This window comes from Sorex araneus, chromosome 1 (assembly GCF_027595985.1).
Source record: "Sorex araneus isolate mSorAra2 chromosome 1, mSorAra2.pri, whole genome shotgun sequence".
In the NCBI taxonomy this organism is placed as follows: domain Eukaryota; kingdom Metazoa; phylum Chordata; class Mammalia; order Eulipotyphla; family Soricidae; genus Sorex; species Sorex araneus.
In genome coordinates this window covers 433,222,893-433,247,094 of record NC_073302.1, presented here as the reverse complement: position 1 = coordinate 433,247,094, position 24,202 = coordinate 433,222,893, and the positions used below count along the sequence as shown (strand labels likewise).

General features: G+C 42.0%; 2 protein-coding genes across 14 annotated transcripts in view; both read right to left on the bottom strand.

The window, feature by feature from the left end:
• Nucleotides 1-3,066: 3,066 nt before the first annotated feature.
• Nucleotides 3,067-24,202, bottom strand: part of CALD1 (caldesmon 1) — a 212,817-nt gene continuing 191,681 nt past the window's right edge. For 4 of the 13 annotated variants that reach the window (XR_008630188.1, XR_008630187.1, XR_008630192.1 and 1 more), the window contains 7 exons: nt 23,582-23,722; nt 19,029-19,072; nt 18,856-18,937; nt 17,603-17,856; nt 16,895-17,032; nt 14,381-14,476; nt 8,909-8,989 (listed from right to left, as the gene is read on the bottom strand). Coding sequence is in view for 5 of the 13 variants with exons in the window: in XM_055138243.1 (XP_054994218.1) it covers nt 5,356-5,361; nt 8,909-8,989; nt 14,381-14,476; nt 16,895-17,032; nt 18,856-18,937; nt 19,029-19,072; nt 23,582-23,722 (588 nt within the window). In the remaining 8 variants the exon portion in view is untranslated. Of the gene's footprint in view, nt 5,362-8,908; nt 8,990-14,380; nt 14,477-16,894; nt 17,033-17,602; nt 17,857-18,855; nt 18,938-19,028; nt 19,073-23,581; nt 23,723-24,202 lie in introns of those variants that run through there. The other 9 variants (XM_055138243.1, XM_055138275.1, XM_055138250.1 and 6 more) reach the window with 7 other exon arrangements.
• LOC105942993 (protein S100-A10-like) lies at nt 6,673-7,110 on the bottom strand. Its single transcript, XM_055138288.1, has one exon. It carries the CDS (start codon nt 7,088-7,090, stop codon nt 6,797-6,799), a length of 294 nt encoding a protein of 97 aa, XP_054994263.1. The 5' UTR covers nt 7,091-7,110; the 3' UTR covers nt 6,673-6,796.

The following is a 24,202-nucleotide window of genomic DNA, read 5'->3' as shown; positions in this document are numbered from 1 at the left end:
AGGGGTCACCAGGGTGGTCAGTTATTTATGACATCATAGAAGTTGGTAGTCCTGTGCTTCTAAGGTATTGATATTAGTCTACAGGTCTGGGAGCCAGCATTGACCTTCAGCCGACTAGGTTTTGGGCGACCCATTATAGGGCCAAACCTGTTAAGCTGTTTTCAAGGTCAAATTCTGAAATCTGCCAGCCCATCAACTACCCAAGACTCAGACCAAGGATCATTCCTGTAGTGAAATATTTTCTAACCGTTTTTCATTAGAATTATTTTGTCCTGCTTGATTTTTTAAAAAATTTACATTTTGGGATTAGAGTTGAAATACTTAAAGAGCTGGTAAGAATATCCTCTATCCATAAAACAACAACAACAAAATGGCTAGAATAAACCCTCTCAAAAGAGAATAGTACCCAGACTTAATATGAAGTCTAAAGATCAAATTACACAGTATTTTGTTGTTTCTTCACAAATGGGGCAGTGGGACTGGAATGGTGAAATCCCCATTCCCGTGGGCAGTGATGTATACCAAATTTATAACTTTTCAGTCACTTTTAGCTACTAAAATTTTTATTTGGGGTTTTGGTATTAAGATTGGTGTTACATTCATTTTAAACTTGAACTTCAAACTCCATTGAAAGCCCCCTTTCTTCCCAGCCTCCTAGGTCTGTTCAGAGTCTGGTAACTTGGGAAGGGGAAGGAAAGTGATTCATCCCCATTTACATTCATTCCCCTTTTCTGCCTGGATGTCAGTTCCTTGTGTTACAGTTAGCTGTGACTGGAGCAAATGACTAACAGCCACCTGGAGCAAATGACTCTAACTGGGCCACTTTGCAATCTACACAGTGTTGCTAAGTGTTCCTCGGGCATTTTTTCCCCTACAGGCTTCAGGATAACAGTGGCTCCAGTCTGTCCTGTTTAAGGCAAACTTGTACATAACAATAGTGTGGTGAGGAATTGTGGGGAAGACAGGGCAGGGGCTTGGATCAGTATCTCACTGCTTGAGATAAAATATCTCCCACCTACTAGCTGGGAATGTTATTGCCATTAATTTATATGGAAAATGTTTTACATATTCTTGAAAATGGAACCAAAAAAAATCCCCCCCACCCCAAATCATACCAAGTAGGATTGTTTTTCTTGTAGGAAGAGTGAGGGCAAGCTGTGATGTGTTGTCATAATTAGTTCTCTCATTCTAATAGTTTCCAGTGAGAACCTTCCAACAGGCATCCTCAGAATATGTGGGGAGACAGCCAGCCCGAGCAACTCTCAGTAGGGTTCTCACACTGCAGCCACTTTTGCATCCTCACCCAGGAGCCTGCAGAGATGCAGAAGAACCTCAGGCTCATCCCTCAACTTACTGGACCAGAACCTGCAGTTGATAAATAGACAGTATTTTGAGTAGCAAAATGTATAAGATTTGGCTTTAGGGTCACTGAATAAAGATCTTCTGGGAATGGAACTTATTTCCATTCTGATGTGCAGTAAGAATTTGGTAACACTAGTCAAGACAGAGCTAATTTCCATCAACTGGGGGGTGGGAACCACAAAGCAGTTATAGTTATTTTACTTGATGGTAGGTACTAGACAACTTTACCAAAGAAAACTTATTCTAAGGAAAGATTAAGAAAAATTCTAAGCAGGTTGGCACACTGAATATAGTTGAAAAACTAGCCAAGAAATGAATCTTGTGTTCTGTGTGTCTATAGTTCTTTTGACCTGGGGTCAGAGACTACAGGGGTTAATGGTTAAAGGGCCCTTGCATGGAGTCAATCTGATTGAATCCCTGTAGTGCACGATCCCCTGATGTGTTTAAGATGGACCAAGAGGGACCCCTGGGCACAGGCACAGAAGTAGCCCCCGAGCACCACCAAACAAACCCCCCCAAAGGCAAGTCCTTTGGAATAACAAAACTGTTATTCCAATGAAGACAAAGAAGCAGAGTGTTTTGTGACAACACTGGAAATAAGCACTGTCACTGTCATCCCATTCATCAATTTGCTCGAGCAGGCACCAATAACATACCCATTGTGAGATTTGCTGTTACTGTTTTTGGCATGTCAAGTATGCCATGGGTAGCTTGCCAGGCTCTGCCATGCGAGTGGGAGAGGGATGGAGGAATCGAACCCGGGTCGGCCACGTGCAAGGCAAACGCCCTACCCGCTGTGCTATTGCTCCAGCCCAAGCAGGAGGGTGGAAGAAAATGTAACTTGGGGGAGGGGAAAAAAAAAACAAACCCTGGGCCACATCCAGCGGTATTCAGGAGCTACTCCCGGCTCTGTCCTCAAGGATCACTCCTGGTGCGGCTGGAGATCCACACCCAAGTTAGCTGCGTGCCAGGCGAGTGTCTTAACCCTATCTCTCTGGTCCCGTAATTTTTTTAACACATTATTTTTGAGTTTTAAAAATCCCCCTTTTCAACCATTTCTCATACATGTTGTCCAGACCAGTACAGTGTCCAAAGTTTTGTTTAAAAAATACAAGGTGGCTTTTTTTTTCTGTGAAGGGTAAAACCAACACTTACGGTGAAATATGTTTTGCTACATCATCTTTATTACAAAAGACAGAACTCCTGTAGCTAGTAGCACTGTATCACTGTAGCACTGTCATCCCATTGCTCATCAATTTGCTCGAGCGGGCACCAGTAACATCTCCATTGTGAGACTTATTGTTACTGTTTTTGGCATATCGAATATACCATGGGTAGCTTGCCAGGCTCTGCTGTGTGAGCGAGATACTCTCGGTAGCTTGCTGGGCTCTCCGAGAGGGATGGAGGAATCGAACCCAGGTCAGCCACGTGCAAGGGAAATGCCCTACCCACTGTGCTATCGCTCCAGCCCATAGTCAATATAGTATATACGAAATATGTGTGGGACCAAGCAATAGTACAGTGGGTAGTTCACTAGCTTTGTACATGGCTGATCTGGGTTTGATCTCCAGCACTCATATGGTCCCCTGAGTCTGCCAGGAGTCACTTCTGAGTGCAGAGCCAGGAGTAAGCCCTGAGCACTGCCAGATGTGTCCCCCCCCAACCCCTGCCAAATTATCAACGACAAAAAAGTGAATCCATGGCATTTGGAGGAATTCCATTTATTGTGGATGCATTTTCACAATATATATTTCTTGCAGCAATCATTTATCAGTGAAAAATAACAAGTGTTACAAAATTCTTAGGAATGGCAGATTCACAGAACATGCTAGTCACTTTGCAGTTTGACTTTTTAAAAATAACAGAATTGTAACCGTACATGTAAACAAGGATTTTAGTTTTTCAAAGGATTAAATCCAAACAGAACAAAATTCTACCCTAAAACACATTCCATCCAAGCCGTGGAATAAAAGTCAGAATCGAGATATTCTTTTGTCAACTTTTAGACTTTCTAGAAAATACATATAATAGTGATCAGGAGAAGCACTTGTTCAAAAATACAAGAAGACATTGTCCCCTTGCCTTAGACCTCAGTGATGGGCGTAATGCCAGGGCGTTAATGCCAGCTACCAGTGAATTCTTGGTCATCTCATAGACTCATGTCTCCTCTGTCAAAGCTGGATGACGTGTGCCATCTTGGTGACTCCTTCCTTTGGCCCAGGTATGCTAAATGCTAGACTTCAACAACTTCTTAACTGATTTACAAAGAAAATAGTCTTTGGAGAGCAATAATCACTACCTAGGCAGCCCTGCCCTGGCCAGCTCTTCCAGGGAACATTACAGAATCAACAATAGATCTTTGGGCTGGGCTATCTCATTGTGGTAGAAATTGAGATGACAACAATTTTGGTTCAGTCAGTAGAGGTATAAATTAATTTACTTACAGTATATGTATACCTATGATGCTAGAATACATTGCCAACTCTTTTATCATTTATTGGGATGAATAGATGAATACTTCTAAGTCAAAAATAAGATTTGATATAAAAATATGTGTAAAAAAGTGATGAGTTAAAAAGATGGGGCTAAAAAATTAACACTAGTGAAAGTTCTATATGTATGTGTGTGTGTGTATGTGTGTGTTTTAAAAGTTCAACACGTAATCCACTTAGGATAAGTACTAACCCTCATAAGGCAAAACTTTAAAAAATGGGTCAGTATACTAAAGCTGGAAGTACTGTCGTGAAATACTGGGTTTTTCTCATTTCTCTGCTTCCAGAGCCAACATTGATTTTTGTATACCCACACATGGAATGCCAATCTGTACAACCTTCTCGTTAAAATTCTTGTCTTTAAAGTTGACAGAAGGAAAATATTTTATACATCTTGTAGGACAACCTATGATGAACTTAATTGCACAGAATAAAGTTGTGAGCGAGCGTTGTGTCTGAGCAAGATGGGAGACTTGGAAAGATTCACACTGGACTTCAAGATTGCTTTTAATTATTAACTAAATATATATGATATTCTAAAGAAAATGTCAACCCATTTCCACACTTCCAAATTCCCCTTTTTCCCCCTTACAGACTATTGGACATTGAAACACTGATACCTGTTCTGCCATAAATGAGATATTGGCAAAAATGTTGGAAATGTTGGCAAAAATGAGATATTAATATAGCACTGTGACTTTTAACTTTTAAAAAGCTGTGATATTGGCTAGTATCAAGGACATACTGCTAAATATAATAGTCTAGCACACACAAAAAGCTTTCTACCATTAGTGTGTTTGTATACGTGTATGCATATACATACATAATCAGGCCATCTAAAATGTTGTGTACTACCACTACCAAAGAAATCCACAAAGCAACCAACCTAAAGAAATCAGTACCACTGTCCACTAACATCAGAATCCAATCGAGATATTCATCTGCATGAAAAAAAGCAATACCTTAACAGAACATTTTTAAAGAATCATCATTGCAGTATGTCAAAGCTGAATTGGGTTACTTAGAGAAAGTGTTACCATTGCCTAATACGATCATTTCTTCCATGCTTTATTCTAAAGTGCAGGCATAACAAGCCTTCTGTATTTCCAACAAATCCCCATGACTCATTTTCTGGTTACTGCACACATTTCCTCAGGCAATCTCGACTTGAATCTGCTTCCATGGACTTTCCAAGTCGTTGGTATCACCGACCAGACCCAGAGTTCCGAGGATCAGTAGAAGAATCTCTATTTCACTGCATGGGTTTCTCTAGAAACAGGCTCCTGTGCAAAGGCAGTACTTTTACCATGAACATCTCTAGACTGTGATTATTAAATATAGTGATAATATACATGAGTTTACTGGGATAATGAGAAATAAAACAAAAGAAAATGAACCCAACATAGTAAACCAACATAAATATAAAACAAAGCCAATGACCCCTCTTCAGCTGAGCTGGTCCAGCATCTTGAGTGGGTTTTGGGTTCCTTCTTGGATCGTCTCAAACCTGCGAAGAGAAGAATGTTTTAAATCAGTGCATCATGGTATTGCAGCTAGATGCTTTCAGGAGGGAAGAATTACAGTTTGGCAGGAGTATTTATGAATGGATGCTCGGTGGCATTCCATTCAAATATGCTACTTGTAGTCTATCCTTATACCATTCATTTCTCCCCCTGCATTTCCCTCGCTCCATTCTCCTTTATAGTCCCCTTGCAAAAACAGGAGTGGAGGGTTCGTTTTGTTTTGTTAACCCTTTCAGAAGGACCAGAAATCAAGGTAGGAGTCCTTCCAGAACATACATGATCTTACTCTGTGGGCAGAGTTCTCAGAGTCCTGCCATTCTTGATGAAGTCTGTACTCTATTACTCGATGTAACACAGGATTTGCAGAGTCTTTGGTACATTGGAGGTGGGGAAGCTGCTCGAGCAGGCACCAGTAACGTCTCCATTGTGAGACTTCTTGTAACTGTTTTTAGCATATCAAATACGCCATGGGTAGCTTGCCAGGCTCTGCTGTGGGGGGGTGGGGAAGCTGTAGTAACTTAAATGCTAACACTACTGTGGCCAGCTTTTTTTTTCTTTTATATGTTACCCAAACTATGAGAACAATCTGTTCCAACTTTCAGATCCCCAGCTCAGGAGTGTTATTTACAGGGATTTCATTATACCTGTGAAGACACCATTCAGAAGACTCTGTATACATCTGGACAGGTTATTTATTATTATTATTATTATTATTATTAGTTGTTAATTTGCTTTGGCTTGGGGGCCACAAGTGGCAGTGCTCCAAGGCTTACTCCAGGCTCTGAGCTCAAGGACCACTCCTGGAAGGGCTCAGAGCACCATATGGGGTACTGGGGATCCCGTGTGGGTCAGCCTCATGCAAGGCAAACACCTTATCTATTCTACTATTGCTCTAGCTCCACATCTGGACTTTTTTTTTTTTTTGCTCTTTGGGTCACACCTGGCGATGCTCAGGGGTTACTCCTGGCTCTTCACTCAGGAATTACTCCTGGTGGTGCTCGGGGGACCATATGGGATGCTGGGAATCGAACCTGGGTCAGCCACATGCAAGGCAAACGCACTACCCGCTGTGCTATCACTCCAGCCCACATCTGGACTTTTTGATAGCCCAGTAACCCACATAAGCAGGGCAGGAGTCCTAATGGCTTAGGTGGACAAAAGCTCATTCTTTTTTTTTAATTTAAAAAAGAAACTCGTTTATTGAGGGTAAGAGGAGTCAAGCAATATAAAAATCAAAATCTTATCTGGTAATTTTTCTTTCTCTTTTTGGCCAATGGGGGTTGGATTGTGTTGGGACATTTTCTAAGGGTCCATGTCTGCTCATGAAATCCTGCCCTGGGGGAAGCTGTGGAGCTGATCCTTGGGGGCTCTTTGGGGGACTCCTGTGTGGGGCAGGAGTCACTTCACGCCACCTGCTGCCTACTTCTTTCCCTTCTGCTTCATATGAACAACAAAATAATCATTGCAGGCGAGAGGAAGCCCCACAATGAGCGAGAAGAAGCTCTGGAAACCCACTCTGCCATCTCGGCACTGGTCCAGGTCCTTCATTATTTTGTCCACAGCCAGAGGGTCTTTCTGATTTTCCAAAAATTCAGGGAACTCCTTTTCCATGAGTACTCTCAGGTTGTCTTTTGTTAAGTAGCCTTTGTCCCCAGCAAATTTGTGAACCGTGAACATCATGGTTTCCATGGCATGCTCCATTTGAGATGGCATTTTGGTCTGTTGAAATCTGGGCCGGCAGCATGGTGGGAACATCGGGACAGTGAGACTCCCAAAAGCTCATTCTTTTGGCGGGGGGGTGGAGGGTGGTGGTACACCCAGTAATGCTAAGTGGTTTTATTCCTGGTTCTGCTACTCCTGGTTCTGCACTCAGGGATTACTCCTGGCGGTGCTTGGGGGACCATATGGGATGCTGGGGATCAAACCTGGGTTGACCATGTGCAAGGGAAATGCCCTATCCACTGTATTATCTCTCTGGCCTCAAATGCTCATTCTTTAAAAAAGAACAACAACTAAGGAACAATCTCCTACCCTTCTTTACCAGGTGAAAAATTTTACAAGGCACTTTAAAACTTGGTCATCGAATATAAATTCTCAACAGAATATGCCAGCCTCAAGGAAAGCAAGTACAATAGTTAAAAAGGAAGGGTAACCTGAGCTTCGGGCCAGGTTCTAATAGTTATTGGCTATGTGACATCAGAAAATTTATTATTTCTGCCTCAATATTCTTAGCCATAAATGAGAGTCATCTTAATGCCTACTTCACATATTGGCTGGAGGGTCAAATGAGATTCTGTAGGTTAAAAAGGTAGATCAGTACCTTACTTAGAGTGGAAACTGATCGAGTGTTATGGCGTGTGGTTATTCGGTACTTTTAACATAGTTAACAATGACTTAGAAAACGGAATTCATCAACAAGACATTTTAAATGGTGAAGCTGGGCTAGCGGGTTTTATTTGAATCATACTAGCAGAGAAGAAGGAGTGACTTCTTTTGGAGCTGCGCCTGAAGAGCACAGAGAAAACTGGAGAGAGGAAGTCATCCTCTCCTCAGTGAGCTGCGTGATTCTCGAGTTGCCTCGGGTATTTGTTAGACCTGGATTTGCTTGAGTGCTTCTGCCCCTAGAAGTTTTTATTCCCTGTCGTTGTTGTCGTTGTTGTTTGTTTGTTTTGGTTTTGGGGGTCATATCCAGCAGTGCTCAGGCTTTACTGCTGGCTCTGCACTCAGGGATCACTTCTGGGAGGGCTCAGGGGACCATATGGGGCGCCGGGAATGGAATCAGATTCGGCTGCAGGCAAGGAAAATGCCCTATCCGCCGTCCCATCGTTCTGGTCCCCATAAATGGCCTTATGCTTGATCCCCATTTTCTCTCCCTAAAAAATTCCCCCTAGTACAGGAGAAGAGAGGGAATTAATTTCATTTCATTAATTGAAATGGGGGAGGTGCTACAGTGAGGAGCTGAATTAGCTCCTGGTACAACAGGCCTTATTTTCAGTCTGAGCAACATCTCCATATTATCCCGAGTTACCTGTGAGAAGAATACACCCTTTGAACAAAAGACCCCCTTCCCGCCAAAAAAAGATAAAACTCGGCACTCTCAGCCTTTTATCTTTAATTTGTATTGCTTAGCAAGCTTTGTGTAATGTTGGATCATTTTAACTCTTTTGTTATGGCAATCTTGAATGTTATGTATCCCTTAGAATAATTCAAGGAGACAGATCTTTTCTCTAGGTGATCTTTAAGTGGCTGAGTCCAAAGCTGGATCTTATAGGCATCTGTAGATCACAGCTGTCCCTACAGTTTCTGCTTGTTTGTCAGTGTCATACACTGGAGTGACCAGAAAAGCTCTTCTGGAGCAATCTTACATGATTGACGGACCTTTTCCTACAAACCTACACACAGATCATGAGACATTGATGGTCACCCAGGAAAGGCTCTCTGGATCAAAACTATTTCTTACCGAACCCTGGAATACATAGCAGAGGAAGCCTGAGAAGAATGTCTTTAGTACAAATCCTTCTAGTAGATTACCTTTGCGGGAGAAGTGACCTTATCCATAGATTGCTTTTCCCAGAGGTTTCTTTTGCCAGACACATCTCCTGGCCTCAAATCCTAAAGAGAAAAAGAAAGAAAGAAATATATACATATAGATGGCATTTATGGTTTCTGGCCGGATAGAAATAAACCATCACCTCTACTTGGTGACCTGTCTGAATCAGTTTCTTGTTTTATATTCTTCATTCTAGTGATCTGAAATGGATGATGGGGTGAAAAAGCCTCATCAGCCGTTGTTTTTACCCGGACCATGAGCTGTGTGAGAATGGACTAGAACATTTAGAATTTAGGTCTTGTCCTTTATCAAGGATTTGGAATATCAACATATTTAATGTAACATATGCTATTTTGTTGTTGTTGCTCTATAAGTTTTAATTTTTATTATTTTTGAGTTGTGGGCTATACTTGGGCGTGCTAAGGGCTTACACCATGTTCTGCATTTAGGGATCTGGCAGGGTTTAGACGCTATTTGTCATGTGTGTTGGGAGTGTACAAGGCAAGTACCTTACCTGCTGTCCTATCTCTCTGGCCTCAAGTTTGCAAAATTATGAAAACAAAACTGTTTAAACAGCTGGCTTCACAGTTTAATCCTACAACCTTTTATTTTTTGGAGGGTCACACCCAGCAATGCTGAGGCGTTACTCCTGGCAGTGCTTGGGAGATCATATGGGATGCTGGGGATTGAACCCAGGCCGGCTGCGTGCAGGGCAAACGCCCTACCCACTGTACTATCACTCTGGCCCCAACCTACAACTCTTGCAAAGGCACAGGTTGCCTATCTTCACTTTCACTTTTTTTACATGCTTTTGAGAACAGAGCATAAAGATAAGTTTTCAATAATTGCTTCTGGGTTGCTAAGCACCTCCCCTTTTGCAGATTACTTTCCTTCGGGCCTGGCTCATGTCCCCTGGCCCTACAACTTCAGGGCGCACCAGCCTGATTTTCCAAATGGTAACACTCCATTTCTGCCCCAGAGATATTTCTCTGGGTCTCTAGGTCCTCTTTGTCTACCCAAGGGCATGAAAGGGTCTGGAAGTCTAAAAAACGGACATGCATGCAATAGCTGCAGTCCTCCCCGCCCTGATGAGAATGACTGTGGAAATACAGCTCAGACTCCCTCCCACCCAAATTCCCTTTGTTGCATAGGGTTTCCAGAGCGCCCCCTGTGGGATTAAGTTGCAACAGTCCCTACGGTGACTGCTTATCACTTCATGGGCTGCCTGGTTCCTCCATCTCAGCCATGCAGTGTTCCCTGGACTAGTACAAGACTTCACTCCCATTTCTAGTGTAGATTCTGCTGCCTCCAGGCAGCCCAAACAAAGACACTTTTCTGATCATGCTTTCCTTGAACTAAGAGGACTTTTGCTTCCCTTGGAGCAAACAGATAATTCAGACGTCTACCAACAGAACCTGGGTTCACAAGAGTAGACATACACTACCGATTGTGATCATAAAAGAAAGGGACAGTTGATGACATAGGAGAGAACCTGTGGAAATCTTGGGAAGAAAACGGTAAAGGAGCATCAATAATAGTTATATAGTATTGATTATTTACTGCCTCATAATTAATTTGGGTTGGATAAGGATCCAAACTTTTCTTTTTTCCATTTACTTTTCTTCCAGCATGTGCTTATATTAGTACTTGGCAAAAGGTAGTTTGCAGAAAATAAATGTATTTTACCGAAATAGTAGTGTTTATTTTGGCAAACATGTCTCTCATTAGTAAGGCTAAGCAAATAGCAAGGCATTTAATTCATGGTCACCAGTCTAAATGGTCATACGTTTGATAGAGAGTATTAAGATCTGAATGCAGAAAATGTCTTAGTTAAGCGGTACCATGTGAAACGTTTCAGATCTGCTTTAATCTTACTGAATTTCTGGATTTCCATTGTGGCCTGAATTCCTGATAGTCTATTAGAGAGTTACACCTATTTAACTTGGAACGAGTAAGCAACAAATCAGATTGTTTTTGAAGAATTCCACTACATTTGCCAATGTGAGTAGAAGCTGCCAAATTGTCTGGAAGACTGTTTTAAAAATTTTGGAAACTATAATTAGGAACATGCTAATGGATGGTCTAGAAAAGAACTATTATTACTTTATTTATTTGATTCATATAAGACAAATATTTTTCTTTCACATGAATGTTCTGCTTTACTTAAATTCTGCCTTTGAATCTTTGCAGATCACTTAAGAGTTTAAGGAGCCCCTTTTAAGAAAATATTAACATTCCAGTGCTAAATTGGCATTTTAAATCAAAAGGAGAACATAAATGGAGTTACCTGACCAGACCACATGTTACAGAAAGACCCACTCCGGAAGGGAGGAATGAAGACAGGAGAAGCAGCTTCTAATCACCCAGAGATCAAAGAATGAAGATAATAGGACTGAGAAAGACATTGTTGGTACTTTTTTTTTAAAAAGACAAATCAGCATTTTGATTGCTGTGTACAACATGGGCTTCAGGCATAAAGAATAGATGAGCCAGGTAAAACAAATAGACTCAAAATAGAATTCCAGTTACACTGAAATTCCTGTATATTCTATCCCCAAATTGCAATAAGAGTCCCCGAAAGAATCAGGCATAGATTGATGCTGACTTTCAGATATGTTGCTTTTCAGGGACCTACTCCAAAATCAAATTGATTTGCCAAGTTATTCTGAGTACTTTAAATTTTCTGATTAGGTGAAAATGATTATCCAACCCGTGGAAGGGGTTGTCCTCTTGAGTGAATTTTAGATCAGAAACATCATTCTGGGCTTTCCTCTCCCTCTTCCTCTTTGGTAAAAGAATTTCCCTCTGATTATTCCTTAGAAGCCATAATCCACACAGCTGCAGACACTTTTTCTCTATTATTCATATACAGCAGGGAGAATCGAGGATGACAGACTGCAGACTGAGAAGAGGTCACCTTGGGTGCCAACTTGGAAAGCACTTGTGTGTGTACATGGAAAGGTGGGAGAGGGGGCTCCTATTTTCCAGTGGATTTAGGGAATCCTGGGCTCAGGGTCAGTCTGACAAGAGTCCCTTAAGTGTCCAAGTCAAAGGTCAGGCTGGGAACACAAATGCCTCAAGAGTCTTAGTGTAAGAAAGGAAAAAGCAAATCGACAGATCCAAGACGCACATCTGCACATCTTAAGCATGTGTTCAAGCAATAAGCTGGAGCAAAAGAAAGCACAAAAGTACGGGCCATCAGACACAAATTGTAGCTGCAGACCACCAGCATGAGAATTCCTGGATGAGATCACGCCTTTCTAAGTGAGCTTCCTGGCCTTCCCATTTCTACCAGCCATGGAATTTGGGTTTTATTTCTGTTTTTGCTTTTTGCATTTGCAGGATCCAGTTATCACTTTGAACACTAGAGAAATTTCATCTTTTTCTTGTGGGACGTCTAGTATCCTGATTTATCCTCCCTGTCTGACTGGGATGCAGCTCAGGTCCTGCTCCAAGAGGACTGCTCTGCTGCTGTTCCTCCTTTGAATAGTGCTGGGTTTGCTATCCTAGGAATGTGCATGAAGCTTAAAGTTGCTTATTGACTTCCCTCACATCAGCTTTTTATTCACAACATCAATTACCTTTCCCTTCCCTTCTCTCCCTGCAATCTCACCTTCACTGGGCAAAATCAGTTTTAGCCTATAAAGCCCATCGTGTCATGGGGAGATCATCATAATCTGTTCTAGTTACCACATTTTTTTTTTGTTCTTTTTGGGCCACACCCAGCGATGCTCAGGGATTACTCCTGGTTCTGCACTCAGGATTTACTCCCTCTGGTACTTGGGAACCATATGGAATGATGCAGATTGAACCCAGTTCAGCCATGTGCAAGGCAACGCCCTGCCCACTGCACTATCTTTCCCCACCACATTCTTTCCTTTTCCTCTTCACCCTCTCTAGTAGACAGTCTAGCAAATTAGTTCATAAATAGTAGGAAAAGCAAGAAATGTTTCTGTAACTTCTTCATACTTCTCATTTTGTTCTGTTGTTTTTTCAAATATGATTGATGGTAATCCAACAAATGGGGCTGTTGGTAAAAACTTTGACACAGCTGTATCTATTGTAATACTAACTGAATTGAATTTTCTTTTTGCTGTTGTTGAATTTAATTTCCTTCCATGAGGATGATGCAGCTGAGCATAGCACTGTAGCACTGTTGTCCCGGTGTTCATTGATTTGCTGAGCGGGCACCAGTAACATCTCCATTGTGAGACTTGTTGTTACTGTTTTTGGCATATCAAATACGCCATGGGTAGCTTGCCAGCCTCTGCCATGTGGGCGGGATATTCTCGGTAGCTTGCCGGGTTCTCAGAGGGATGGAGGAATCGAAACTGGGTTGGCCTCATGCAAGGCAAACGCCCTACCCGCTGTGCTATCACTCTAGTCCACAGCTGATCATATGCCTATCAAGTGTTGATAAACTATACATGAGATCAGTGATTAAATATTATCTGGTATGAAAATGAAATAGACTGCAAATCCTGTAAATGTGGAAAAAAATGTAGTTGAGCAAGACAGTATGCTCACCAGAGGGAAGATGTTTACTTCTCTCGCTCTCTTTCCTTGCTCTCTTGAGAGTTCTCCAGTAGGTCCCTGAACATGTATGATTTGCGTGTTTGCAAAGTAGAGAAATTCTCTATGTTTTTAGTTTTGACTGGAAAATCTCCAGTGCCTTTGGAGATGAAAGGAGTGAAGAGGTTCTGAGAGTTTAAGTCTGTCTAACCCCTCAGCAACACAGGAGAGGGGGGTATTATAATGATAAGGGCAAAGCAATTATCATAGACATCCGAAGAAAAGATTGACAATTTTTTCTAGTAAGATGGTCACACTGAATAAGAAAATCTTAGGTTTCCAGAAATAACATTCGTCATCAGTTTTCAGTTTCCATTTTTATAGTGTTTTTGTTTTTAAATGGCTTTCCTTTGGAGGTGTTGGCAATAAAACGTTAACAATTATTTCAACAACTACCTAACACCTTTTTGTGTTTGGTCACAGACATTAGGCAAATTAGAAAATGTGGGTTGAAAAATAGCTAAGAAGCACACATTTTCTGTGGAAGAAGCTTAGGGGTATTCTGGAGAACGTTGTGGCCAAGATAATTTAATATTTTTGTTTTTTCAAACTCCTGGTGGTAACTGATAGATTAGAAGTTGAGCTGAAACAGACCGATTCAGAATGTAAATTTGAACTGCCCCAGAGGTCTGGTTCACTGCTGCTCTGGGGTGGAGAAGGAAGGATTTGGTTCCATTTTCCCCTCAGGGTCCCTGGGTTGTGGTTTTTCCAGACCTTTCTCTCTAAATCCCAATCTCTCCTTGTTGCTTGCTCAGCAGTAAGAACAAAGAGCAGGAGAAGGTCTTTCTGGGGCACAGGGACAATAGCCGTTTTATTTTTCTTTTCTTGATTTCTGAAAGCTGAGAAATCGAAGGTACTCAGGAGAACCCAAAGCTACTTACAGAAGGTTTGGGAGCAGGTGACTTGTTTCCATCGGGGGTTTTAGTGAGCCATTCATTGATACGGCTGGAAACACCCACCTTCAGTCCGGCAGTTTCCTATTGGGTCAACCATCCAAATGATTAAAGAAAGAAAGAAAAACTGGGGGGGATGGGATGGAGGGGTGGGAGGGATGCCGGGGTTATTAGTCGAGGAGAATGGGCACTGGTGGAGGGATGAGTACTCGAGCATCGCATGACTGAAACACAAGCATGAAAATATGTAAATCTGTAACCGTACCCTCACGGTGATTCATGAATTAAAAATAAATAAATAAATAAAAATTGAGAATAAAAAAAAGAAAGAAAAACTTTGCCTGGAAAGAAATTATTATTATTATTATTATTATTATTTTGCTTTTGGGGTTATACCCGGTGATGCACAGGGGTTACTCCTGGTTCTGCACTCAGGAATTACTCCTGGGGGTGCTCGGGGTACCACACGGGATGCTGGGAATCGAACCTGTGTCAGCTGGATGCAAGGTAAATGCCCTACCCGCTGTGTTATTGCTCCAGCCCCATGGGCATGTTATTATTTTTCATAGCCCTCCCAATTCAATTATTAATTATTATATTTGTTTGAAGTGAAAAGAATCTTAAACTTGATTTCTTGCTGACAGTGTTATTCAATTTTCTTTTTGTGTTTTAAATTTATGTACTATGATTTACAAGAGTATTAATATTAAAGTTTCAGACCTACAGTGATGTTTGTATTACACACACTAGCAAAAGGCCAATCTTCCTTCCCCACTGTCCCCAGCTCTTTTCTTGTAACCCTGCTTGGCGTTCTTGATTCTGTAGGCAGAATCTTGGGGTTTGTTTTCACAATCATTGTTTATTCACGAACTTTCTTTCTCTATATACCACATATGCGAGTTAGCATCCAGTGTTTGTCATTCTGACTCACTTCACTTAGCATGATTTCCTCCAGTTCTATCCAAGATGCAAGATTTCTCTATTTTCTTATAGCTGAACATATACATATCTTAATATATATACACACATATATACACATATACACACATAAATATACACACATATATACATACATTTATACATATATGTATATATACCATATATACATATATATGTATGGTGTGTGTGTGTATCACAACCACTTTATCCACTCGTATGTTGTTGGGCGCTGTGGTTGTATTCTACTTGGGGTATTGTAAATAATACTGGGATGAGCATAGGTGTGCATAAATCTTTTAGAATCAAAGTTTTTGTGTTCTTGGGATAGATGCCAAAGATTGGAATTACTGAGTCATGTGGCAAATTTTAATTTTTTGAGAAGTTGCCATACTATTTACTAGACAACAGTCCCACCAACAGGGAATGACACTTTCTTTCCCTGCCATATTCCCACTCGCACTGGTTGTGTCCAGGTTATTTGAAGCAGGCCATTCTCACGGGTATGAGGTGCATGATTTGGTTTTCTTCCCCCCCTCCCCCCGCCCCTGCCCTTAGCCCAATCCCTACAAGAGTGATGATTAATGTTAGGCAGTTTTACTTAGAGAGCTGTATCCAGAGAACAGAATCTAATTTAACCTCATACACACCTTCTCTCAGAGCTTGCCCTTAGAACACTGTAGGAGATATTAAGAATTATACCCTCTATATAGAGAAACAAAACAAAGGAATAGATGATATCAAAAGAGAACAAACCCTAAGCTTGAACTTCGGAGTTGAGATTACCACGAAGTTGGGGGAAGGTGGAGGGAAGAGGCTGAGGGACTGGGCTAACTAGGGGTGACTTGAAGAGAGTGGTGGTGGAACTTAGGGACTTTGATGGTGATGAAGGTGCAGCAATTTTGTGTACACCAAGAATATGAAAATTACCACTATTGTAACCATGTTACCTAAATTTTAAAAGATAATAAAGTAAAAAAAATAATTATACCTTTTTCATATGAAAACACTAATTTGAAAGGATATTTACGCCCCATTGTATAGAAATCATGGCACCATTATTTACAATAGCCAAAATATGAACTCAGCCCAATGCCTGTCAACGGATGATTAGATTTTTTTTTTAAATTAGATTTTTTTTTCCTTTCCTATTAAAACAGATAAAATGGTGCCACTTGGGACGCAGTGAATGGAACATGAGATGCTGTGCTAAGTGAAAGAAATGTGGAGAGGTGAAAGACATGTTCTGAATGATTCATTCACCTGTGGAATAGCAACAACTAAAGCAAATGGTCTGGCAGAAACCAAAACAAACTCCTAGACTCCAGGAAAATGATGGCGGTTGCTGAAGGGTATGGAGGTTGGGAGGGTGGGGCCTTTCTCGGGATGGGTACGATGAATCCTGTAGTATTAGAAATGAGTGACACGTCAAGAAAAAAGTAAGAGGAAAAAGAAACAATACCTTCTTCACTGCCTTTATTATTGAACTGATGTTAATTATAAAAGAAAAAAAAGCAAAAAAAAATTCCAGACTTCAAGATTACCTGCAAAATACCACCTGCTCACCTTGTTGGGTGTACCAGAGGCAGAGGGGGATGAGAACACATTCCCTTTCTCCCACATGCTCTTGATGTTGCGGACACCTTCGGCAGGAACGGGAAGATCTGAGGCTGCTGACTTTGTAGGTTTGGCAGATTTTGTCCCCTGAAGGGCATAAATTACTTTTAGTATTGGTGCTGGCAAGTTTGTTCTTATCCAATTAAAGTGAGCATGTCTTCCTCAACATCATCATTTGAAAACAAACCAAATCCACTGTGTAAACCTCTTTCTCCCAAATGAGTCCTAACCCCTGATGTAAAACTATATCTGAATGGTATATAGGCCTCACAACGAATCCTCAGACCTAGATTACAGGGTACTTCAAGAGCAAAATAACCTTTTTTATTGGCTATTTCACACCACGTAGTGTGATGGTGAAATTCCATGCCATTTCTGCAACAGTTGCTTGTTGACTGTCTACTGTGGGCAGGGCTCTGTGGTCGGGGCTGGGGATACAGGGGCACTCAGGACCATCTGCTCTGTGAGCTGTGTCTTACCAGAGGGCTTAATTTTGATAAAGGAGAAAAGATAGTCATCAGCTACACCAGTGTTTATTTCACCTTGCAATCAGTGCTACGGAAAATGAAGCGTAATGCCACAAAAGCCTGCCCAGAGAGCACACGAGAAAGGAAGGCTAAGCTTAGGGAAATCAAGAAGGTCATTCTGAGCAAGTACCAGATCTGGAAGACTTGGAAGTGATGAGGTGAAAAGGAGCAAACGCTATCCATGCAGAGGTAGCAGCAGAGGCGGGCTGTGGCATAACCAGGCTGAGAGACCGAAAGATGAGGCATCACAGCATGGAGAGTAGACTGGGAGGAAGAAGAGAGGGATGTCAGGAAGAGAAGAGTGCATTGAGGTACTTTTCCAGCAGTAGCGAGTGGATATGCCCTGGATCTTGGCATTTCTCTCCTGGTCCGCTGCTCTGTGGCCTGTGGCGTGGTCAAGATGGTCAACCAGGGTTAGTGACACACTCAGTTCAGTGCCCAGGGCATAACCCTTTTCTCCAGTCTGTGTAAAGTCTAAGAGTCAGAGTCTTGTCTTTATGAGTCTCATTAGACCTGTGATTCTTTCATAGAAAAGTCCCCTCTGCAAAATGATGTATTTTGTAAAAATCATCTCCTGAGTGTTAGGATTTTCTGCATCAGCCAGCTCTCTCACTTTCTTGTATGTTCTGGCTTGTTTCTGAATCATTTTATAGGAATCTTCACTTTGCAGTACAGGGAGAAAAATAAAACTGAACTGACTCAATTACATGGCAGGTGTTCTGAGATAGATGGCAAAAAACATTGACAAAAGTCTACACACGGGAGAAAAAGGACCACATATTGATCAAGGGCATCCTACCTCTGTGCTTTGGTACTTGGAAATAAGTATTATTTCCAAATAAAGTCAAACCTCTATCAATTAAGTGGGGAAAAATTGGAACTGACAGAAGCATAGATGATGGTTTTTTTCAAGTACAAAGCATTCAATTTGGAACTGTTGATGATAAATTCATGTTGACACTTTCATCCTTTACCACTAACTTTATTTAATAATACAAGTTTTTGTAAACAAATGAGGGTTAACCCAGATGGAAACCATTTAAACCACAAATGGGCACAGATTTTATAAGGAATTAAAGTTGTTAAATATATACCTGTGAACATGTGTATAATAAAGTTAAGTGCCAATAAACGTAGTCATTAAAAGAATGCCTTCATTCAAGAATACCTAGACAGAAAGTAGTAAACAATAATTTAAAGTTTCTCTGTAATATATCTTTATTAATGTTTTCTACAGTGTGTTTAAAGTATAACAAAGCAATGTGAATATTTTTAGCCCATCCTTGCGGTTACCGAACTTGATTCTTGTCCTAAATATTTTCTAATCATCTATAACACTGAAATCTGTTTTTGTTCGGCCTTAACTCTGAGACCATCTCTTACCTCAATTGCACTGGTATACTGCTCTAGTCGGCTGTCAATCTTGGACACGACAGCTGCTTGATGAGTTGATTTGACACCACTGCTAAAGAAACAAACACACACACAAATATGAGAGAATATTATTATGTACCTTACTGCTGATGGTTCACGATTGAACAATGCACCATATTTACCTTTTCTGCACAGACTTATTCAAAAATTCTGCTCGCTCTTCTATCTAGAAAGTGAAAAAGAAAGACAGTGAATATTTTCAGCTCCTAAATAGTGTCTCTTAGCCGATATGGCTACCGCTATATTTTCTTACTCTGATGACTAAAAGCATCAAAGCATGTTAAAGGCGATGATGGGGCTGCATATGGCACCTCTGCTTAGAGAGGAAAATGATGTTAAGGGTATTTAGTAATGAGATTTGGGAGATGAAAGGAGCGTTGGAAGAAGTTAAAGAAGAAGTTAAAGAAGTTAGAGATAAATGAGGTGTAAAGGCAAATCAAAGATGAGACAGAAATGGGATAAAAATGCCTCTGAAATAATATAAATCAGGATCAAAATAATTATAAACCAAGAGACAATAAATTTTTTTTTTTTGCTTTTTGGGTCACACCCAGCGATGCACAGGGGTTACTCCTGGTTCTACACTCAGGAATTACTCCTGGCGGTGCTCAGGGGACCATATGGGATGGGATGCTGGGATTCGAACCCGGGTCGGCCGCGTGCAAGGCAAACGCCCTACCTGCTGTGCTGTCACTCCAGCCCCGAGACAATAAATTTTTCAAATATATGTGCCATTTCCATTTTGGATGTGTGATCTATCATGCTGTTGAAGTGATGATATTTTTACACAACATTTAACTATATGATCAATCTGTGATAGGACCGAGTAAGAAATTTAACTAACAACCTTCAATTCTTCTCTTACTGCTTGGCTCGATATCTCAACCTGATACTTTTTGCTGAACTGAACTTGCCCTGGAAGTAGATGTGGGTGAGGGCACAGTTCATCTATAATGACCAAAGCCCCCATGAGCCCTGGGAGTTTAAGTGAGAAACATGCCCAGAGAAACTTGTGATGGGCTTTAACAAATTGATTTCCTTCCCTGGGCACAGAAACTCTTGCTATCACCAAAGCTACTGATTCAAATATATTTTACTGAGCCTGCATCACTCAAATTCAGGTGTTTTTTTATAAGTCAGAAAATAATTGACACTATGATACCCTACTCCAGGATAGCAATATATTCTGTACTCATTACTTCTCAGTATTAAAAAAAAAAGGCCCCCATTGTACCTAGCTGCGTGTTCTAAAGCATACTCTATTTAGGGTGCCAAGAAATCTACTAGACTGCTGTTATATCTCAGTTTTATCTACAGCTATATCTACAGTAATATCTCTGGCGGGTGTGGTATCATATCCACTGACTCTCCCAAGATTTTAGTGGCTCTTTCTGGCCTAGGACTTACATAGTACTCTTATACTCAGACGTTTTGAGTATCATACATATCAGTTGAATATGATTTTTATACATATTAGTAAAGGCACTTCATTCTTTCCCATTTCTTCTTTCAAAGATAAAAGTAACCTCTTACTAAAATATAAAACTTGATGCAAAACATTTCCTGTAGGAAATTCACAATTTATTGGGATATAGAGGTCTTGAATTTTATCTTTCTGAATCTTAGACAGACTTACAAGTGCATTTCTGGGGAAAATAAAATCCTAGTTGAGCAAAGTGAAATTCCTTGGAGTCAAGTAACATACTGAGGTGCAGGAGCAGTAGAACAGCAGGTAGGCATTTGCCTTGCACGCGGCCAACATGGGTTTATCCCTGGCACCCTAGATAATCCCCTGAGCCTGCCAGGAGTAACCCTTGAGTGCAGAGCCACAACTAACCACAGATCTTCCCCCCCAAAAAACAAAACAAAGCAAAAAACAAAACCAAAAAAAAAAAAAAACAACCAAGCAAGCAAACAAAAGTACTGAAACTCTTAAAATTATCCACCCATTCACACATCCAAATTTCCCTCCTTCCCTCCCTCCTTGAATTCTGCCACCCTGTGAGGCAAACAACCAAGCAGTACATTCTACTCCTCCTCCCGCCCTTCCCCCAAGGAGTATGTGTTGGAAGGCTAAGTGACTTCTACTTTCTTTATGATACCAAAGAAAAGAAAGCTTGGGTTTGGTGACCATTTTACGATGGTAGAGAAAAGAGAACATAGTTTTCTTTGATTATTGATGAAGGTAAGAAGGCTCTGGGGCACAGAGATATCTCGGCAGAAGGGTTTATTTTGGCCTTTCTGCTTGATCTTCTAAAATTGGGGGTCTACACACTTGGGCCCATTTGTCCCCAGACCAAATATATCCCGTGTTTTCCACACAGGCTTCTGGTTAAGAGTGAATTTTACACCGATGAACCATTGAAACGAACCCAAAGAGGAATTATTCTTCACTTGATCTTAGCCAAGAGACCGAGAAGCAATGAAAGAGGAATTATTCTTGACATTAGACACTTTTATGAGATTCATATTTTCGTGTCCATCAACAGGGTGGCCTCATCTAGAGTGTTGTTCTCGATCCATTCTCTGCAGCTCGGAGGGCTCACTGTCTGTGCTTGACTCCCTTGAGAGCCCTTCAACACCCCCCTCCCGGACTCTGGGATACTGCGGGGCCAGTGCTGTGGCTTTGTGCTTCTCTCAAAGTACCGAGTACACACCAGGCGGGTTCTTTCTGCCCTCTGTTACATAATTAAGTGTGCCATGGCTTCGCTTGGATTCCCCTGGCAGAGCTGGAAATGAGAGGTCCAATATAAGCAGGAGCTTTTAGGATAGGAAAGACACAGGCCATCAGAAAGACTAAGGGGGCATGATTTTAGGACGAGACACAAACATGTTCACTTGAATCAGAGAGTAGCTAAAGTGGAAATAACTGCTCTTGGGTTCTTGGAGTGTGTCACATGCTCAGGCTTCTCTCTCCACACACACACACACACACACACACACACACACACACACACATGCATGCACGGGTACACACGCAGACATGCACACAGAAGGTCGCTGTAGTTGTGGCTTTGCCCTTTATCAATGCTTTGTAACTAAGGTGATAGAAAAATGAGCACTGTAGCACTATAGCACTGTCGTCCCATTGTTCATCGATTTGCTCGAGCGGGCACCAGAAACGTCTCCATGGTGAGACTTGTTACTGTTTTTGGCATATCAGATACACCATGGGTAGCTTGCCCGGCTCTGCCATGCGGGCCTCTCAGTAGCTTGCCAGGCTTTCCAAGAGAGATGGAGGAATCGACCCCGGGTTGGCCATAGCCAAAGCAAATGCCCTACCCGCTGGGCTATCGCTCCAGTCCAGAAAAATGAGAAGGAAATTAAAATACTGAAAGTTCCCATCTCTCAAGATTAATTCATTTATTCATTCAAACAGATTCTTATTCAATTATGGAGTGGCCGGAGAGTTAGTCCAGTGGGTCGGGTATTTGCCCTGTATGCGGCTGACCTGGGTTTGATCCCCAATACCCTATATGGTTCCCTAAGCACCACCAGGAGCGATTCCTGAGTGCAGAGCCAGGAGTAACCCTTGAGTGCAGAGCCACAACTAACCACAGGTCCCCCCCCAAAAAACAAAAACATTGCTGGGTGTGGCACCAAAATAAATGGAGTAACTTCACTCTGCCAAGTGTGGAATAAATGCCAACCCTTGAAGAGAAATGTATACTTGATAATAATGGCAGACCAAGTATAAATGCCAGGACGTTTGTTCACTGGCACTCCTTGCCCCCTGTCTCCACCTTTCCATCCTCTCCATGGCTGACCCCCCCCCATGCCTTTTCCTCCAGGCAGCACTCCTGGTTTCTTTCCACTAAGTGCTCTGTTCCAAGAAGGCAGAAGAAGAAATCAAACTCATCCCAACAAAGGACGCCTGTCCAAGTCACACTTCATCTCTCTCTGTGACAACAGCTTTCAAATGTGACTAGCAGCATCTCCAGCTGTGCTGCTTTTAATTGTGACCCAGAGGAGGGTGGGTGGCAGAAGAACACCTACCAGGAACAGCAGCGAGAACTGTTAGAATAGACTCGCTATTCCTCTTAACTGTCAAACACAGAGAATGGGAAATGGTGGGAAATAAAGAACCCAAGGACATGATGACCACTCAATACCCCTATTGCAAACCACAACACCCAAAATGAGAGAGAGAGAGAGAGAGAGAGAGAGAGAGAGAGAGAGAGAGAGAGAGAGAGAGAGAGAGAGAGAACAAATTGGAATGCCCCGCCACAGAGGCGGGGTGGGGTGGGGTGGATGGGACTGGGGGGTCGGAGGGATACTGGGTTCATTGGTGGTGGAGAATGGACACTGGTGGAGGGATGGGCTCTCAAACATTGCATGAGGGAAAAATAAGCACGAACATGTGTGAATCTGTAACTGTACCCTCACTGTGACTCACTAATTAAAAAAAAATAAATTTTTTTTGAAAAAAAAAAAAAAAGAACCCAAGGAGAAGGGCAGCTGAGGCTTTGAATCATGGAGGAAGAATGAATTAGGCGGCCTGCTTCCTCCAAGCCCTGTGAGATAATGGTAGTACAGGGGGTCGGGTTTGATCCCCGGTACCCTCTGTGGTCCCCTGAGCATCACCAGGAGTGATGCCTGAGTGCAGAGCCAGGAGTAAGCCCTGTTACTCCTCCGAGAGTCCTTCTAGCAGGCGTGTGTGGGTGGGAGCCAATACCTTGAGAGATGAACCCTTAGGAGTGAAGCATTTGAAAGGCTTCTTGTCGTCGGATGAGGCATCGTCTGGCATCTTCTGACGCTTCTCAGCGGCTTCTGCTCGTCGCCTTCCAATCTCCTCCTTTAGCCTCCTCTTCTCCTCCTGAAGAGAGGAGGAGTCACAAGGAGACATGAGCCTCGCCTTCAGCCCCAAAGGAAAGGGCGTTAGTGGCCGGGGAGAAATGCCCTGGGTTGGACATAACCTCCTTAAGGCGGGTTACTAGAGATCACGGGTCCCACAGCCTGATTCACTCTGGCATTGCTCTGTTCTCACTCTGAGACCTTGGCCACATTCCTTCTCTGCCCTGGGCCTCAGTTTCTTCATCTGTAAAATGGGGGTAATAACACTACCCACCAAAGAGGACTTTATGGAGGAGGAAATGAGACAACCTATATAACATGCGAGGAGCATACAATGACCATCGTGAATCTACCACCCTGTGGTACCGTGGGACACAGGCTTTCCAGCTCCACATGCAAAATAAATGCCAATCCCCCTTATACCCATTACATGGGACATTCGTGGAAACAAAGGAGAAAACAGAGGTGCCAGGTTATGTCAATCTGTGATGCTGTACTTCAC

Bases quoted from the DNA above. Each gene is read 5' to 3' on its own strand.
- LOC105942993 (XM_055138288.1), bottom strand. From the start codon at position 7,090: ATGCCATCTCAAATGGAGCATGCCATGGAAACCATGATGTTCACGGTT.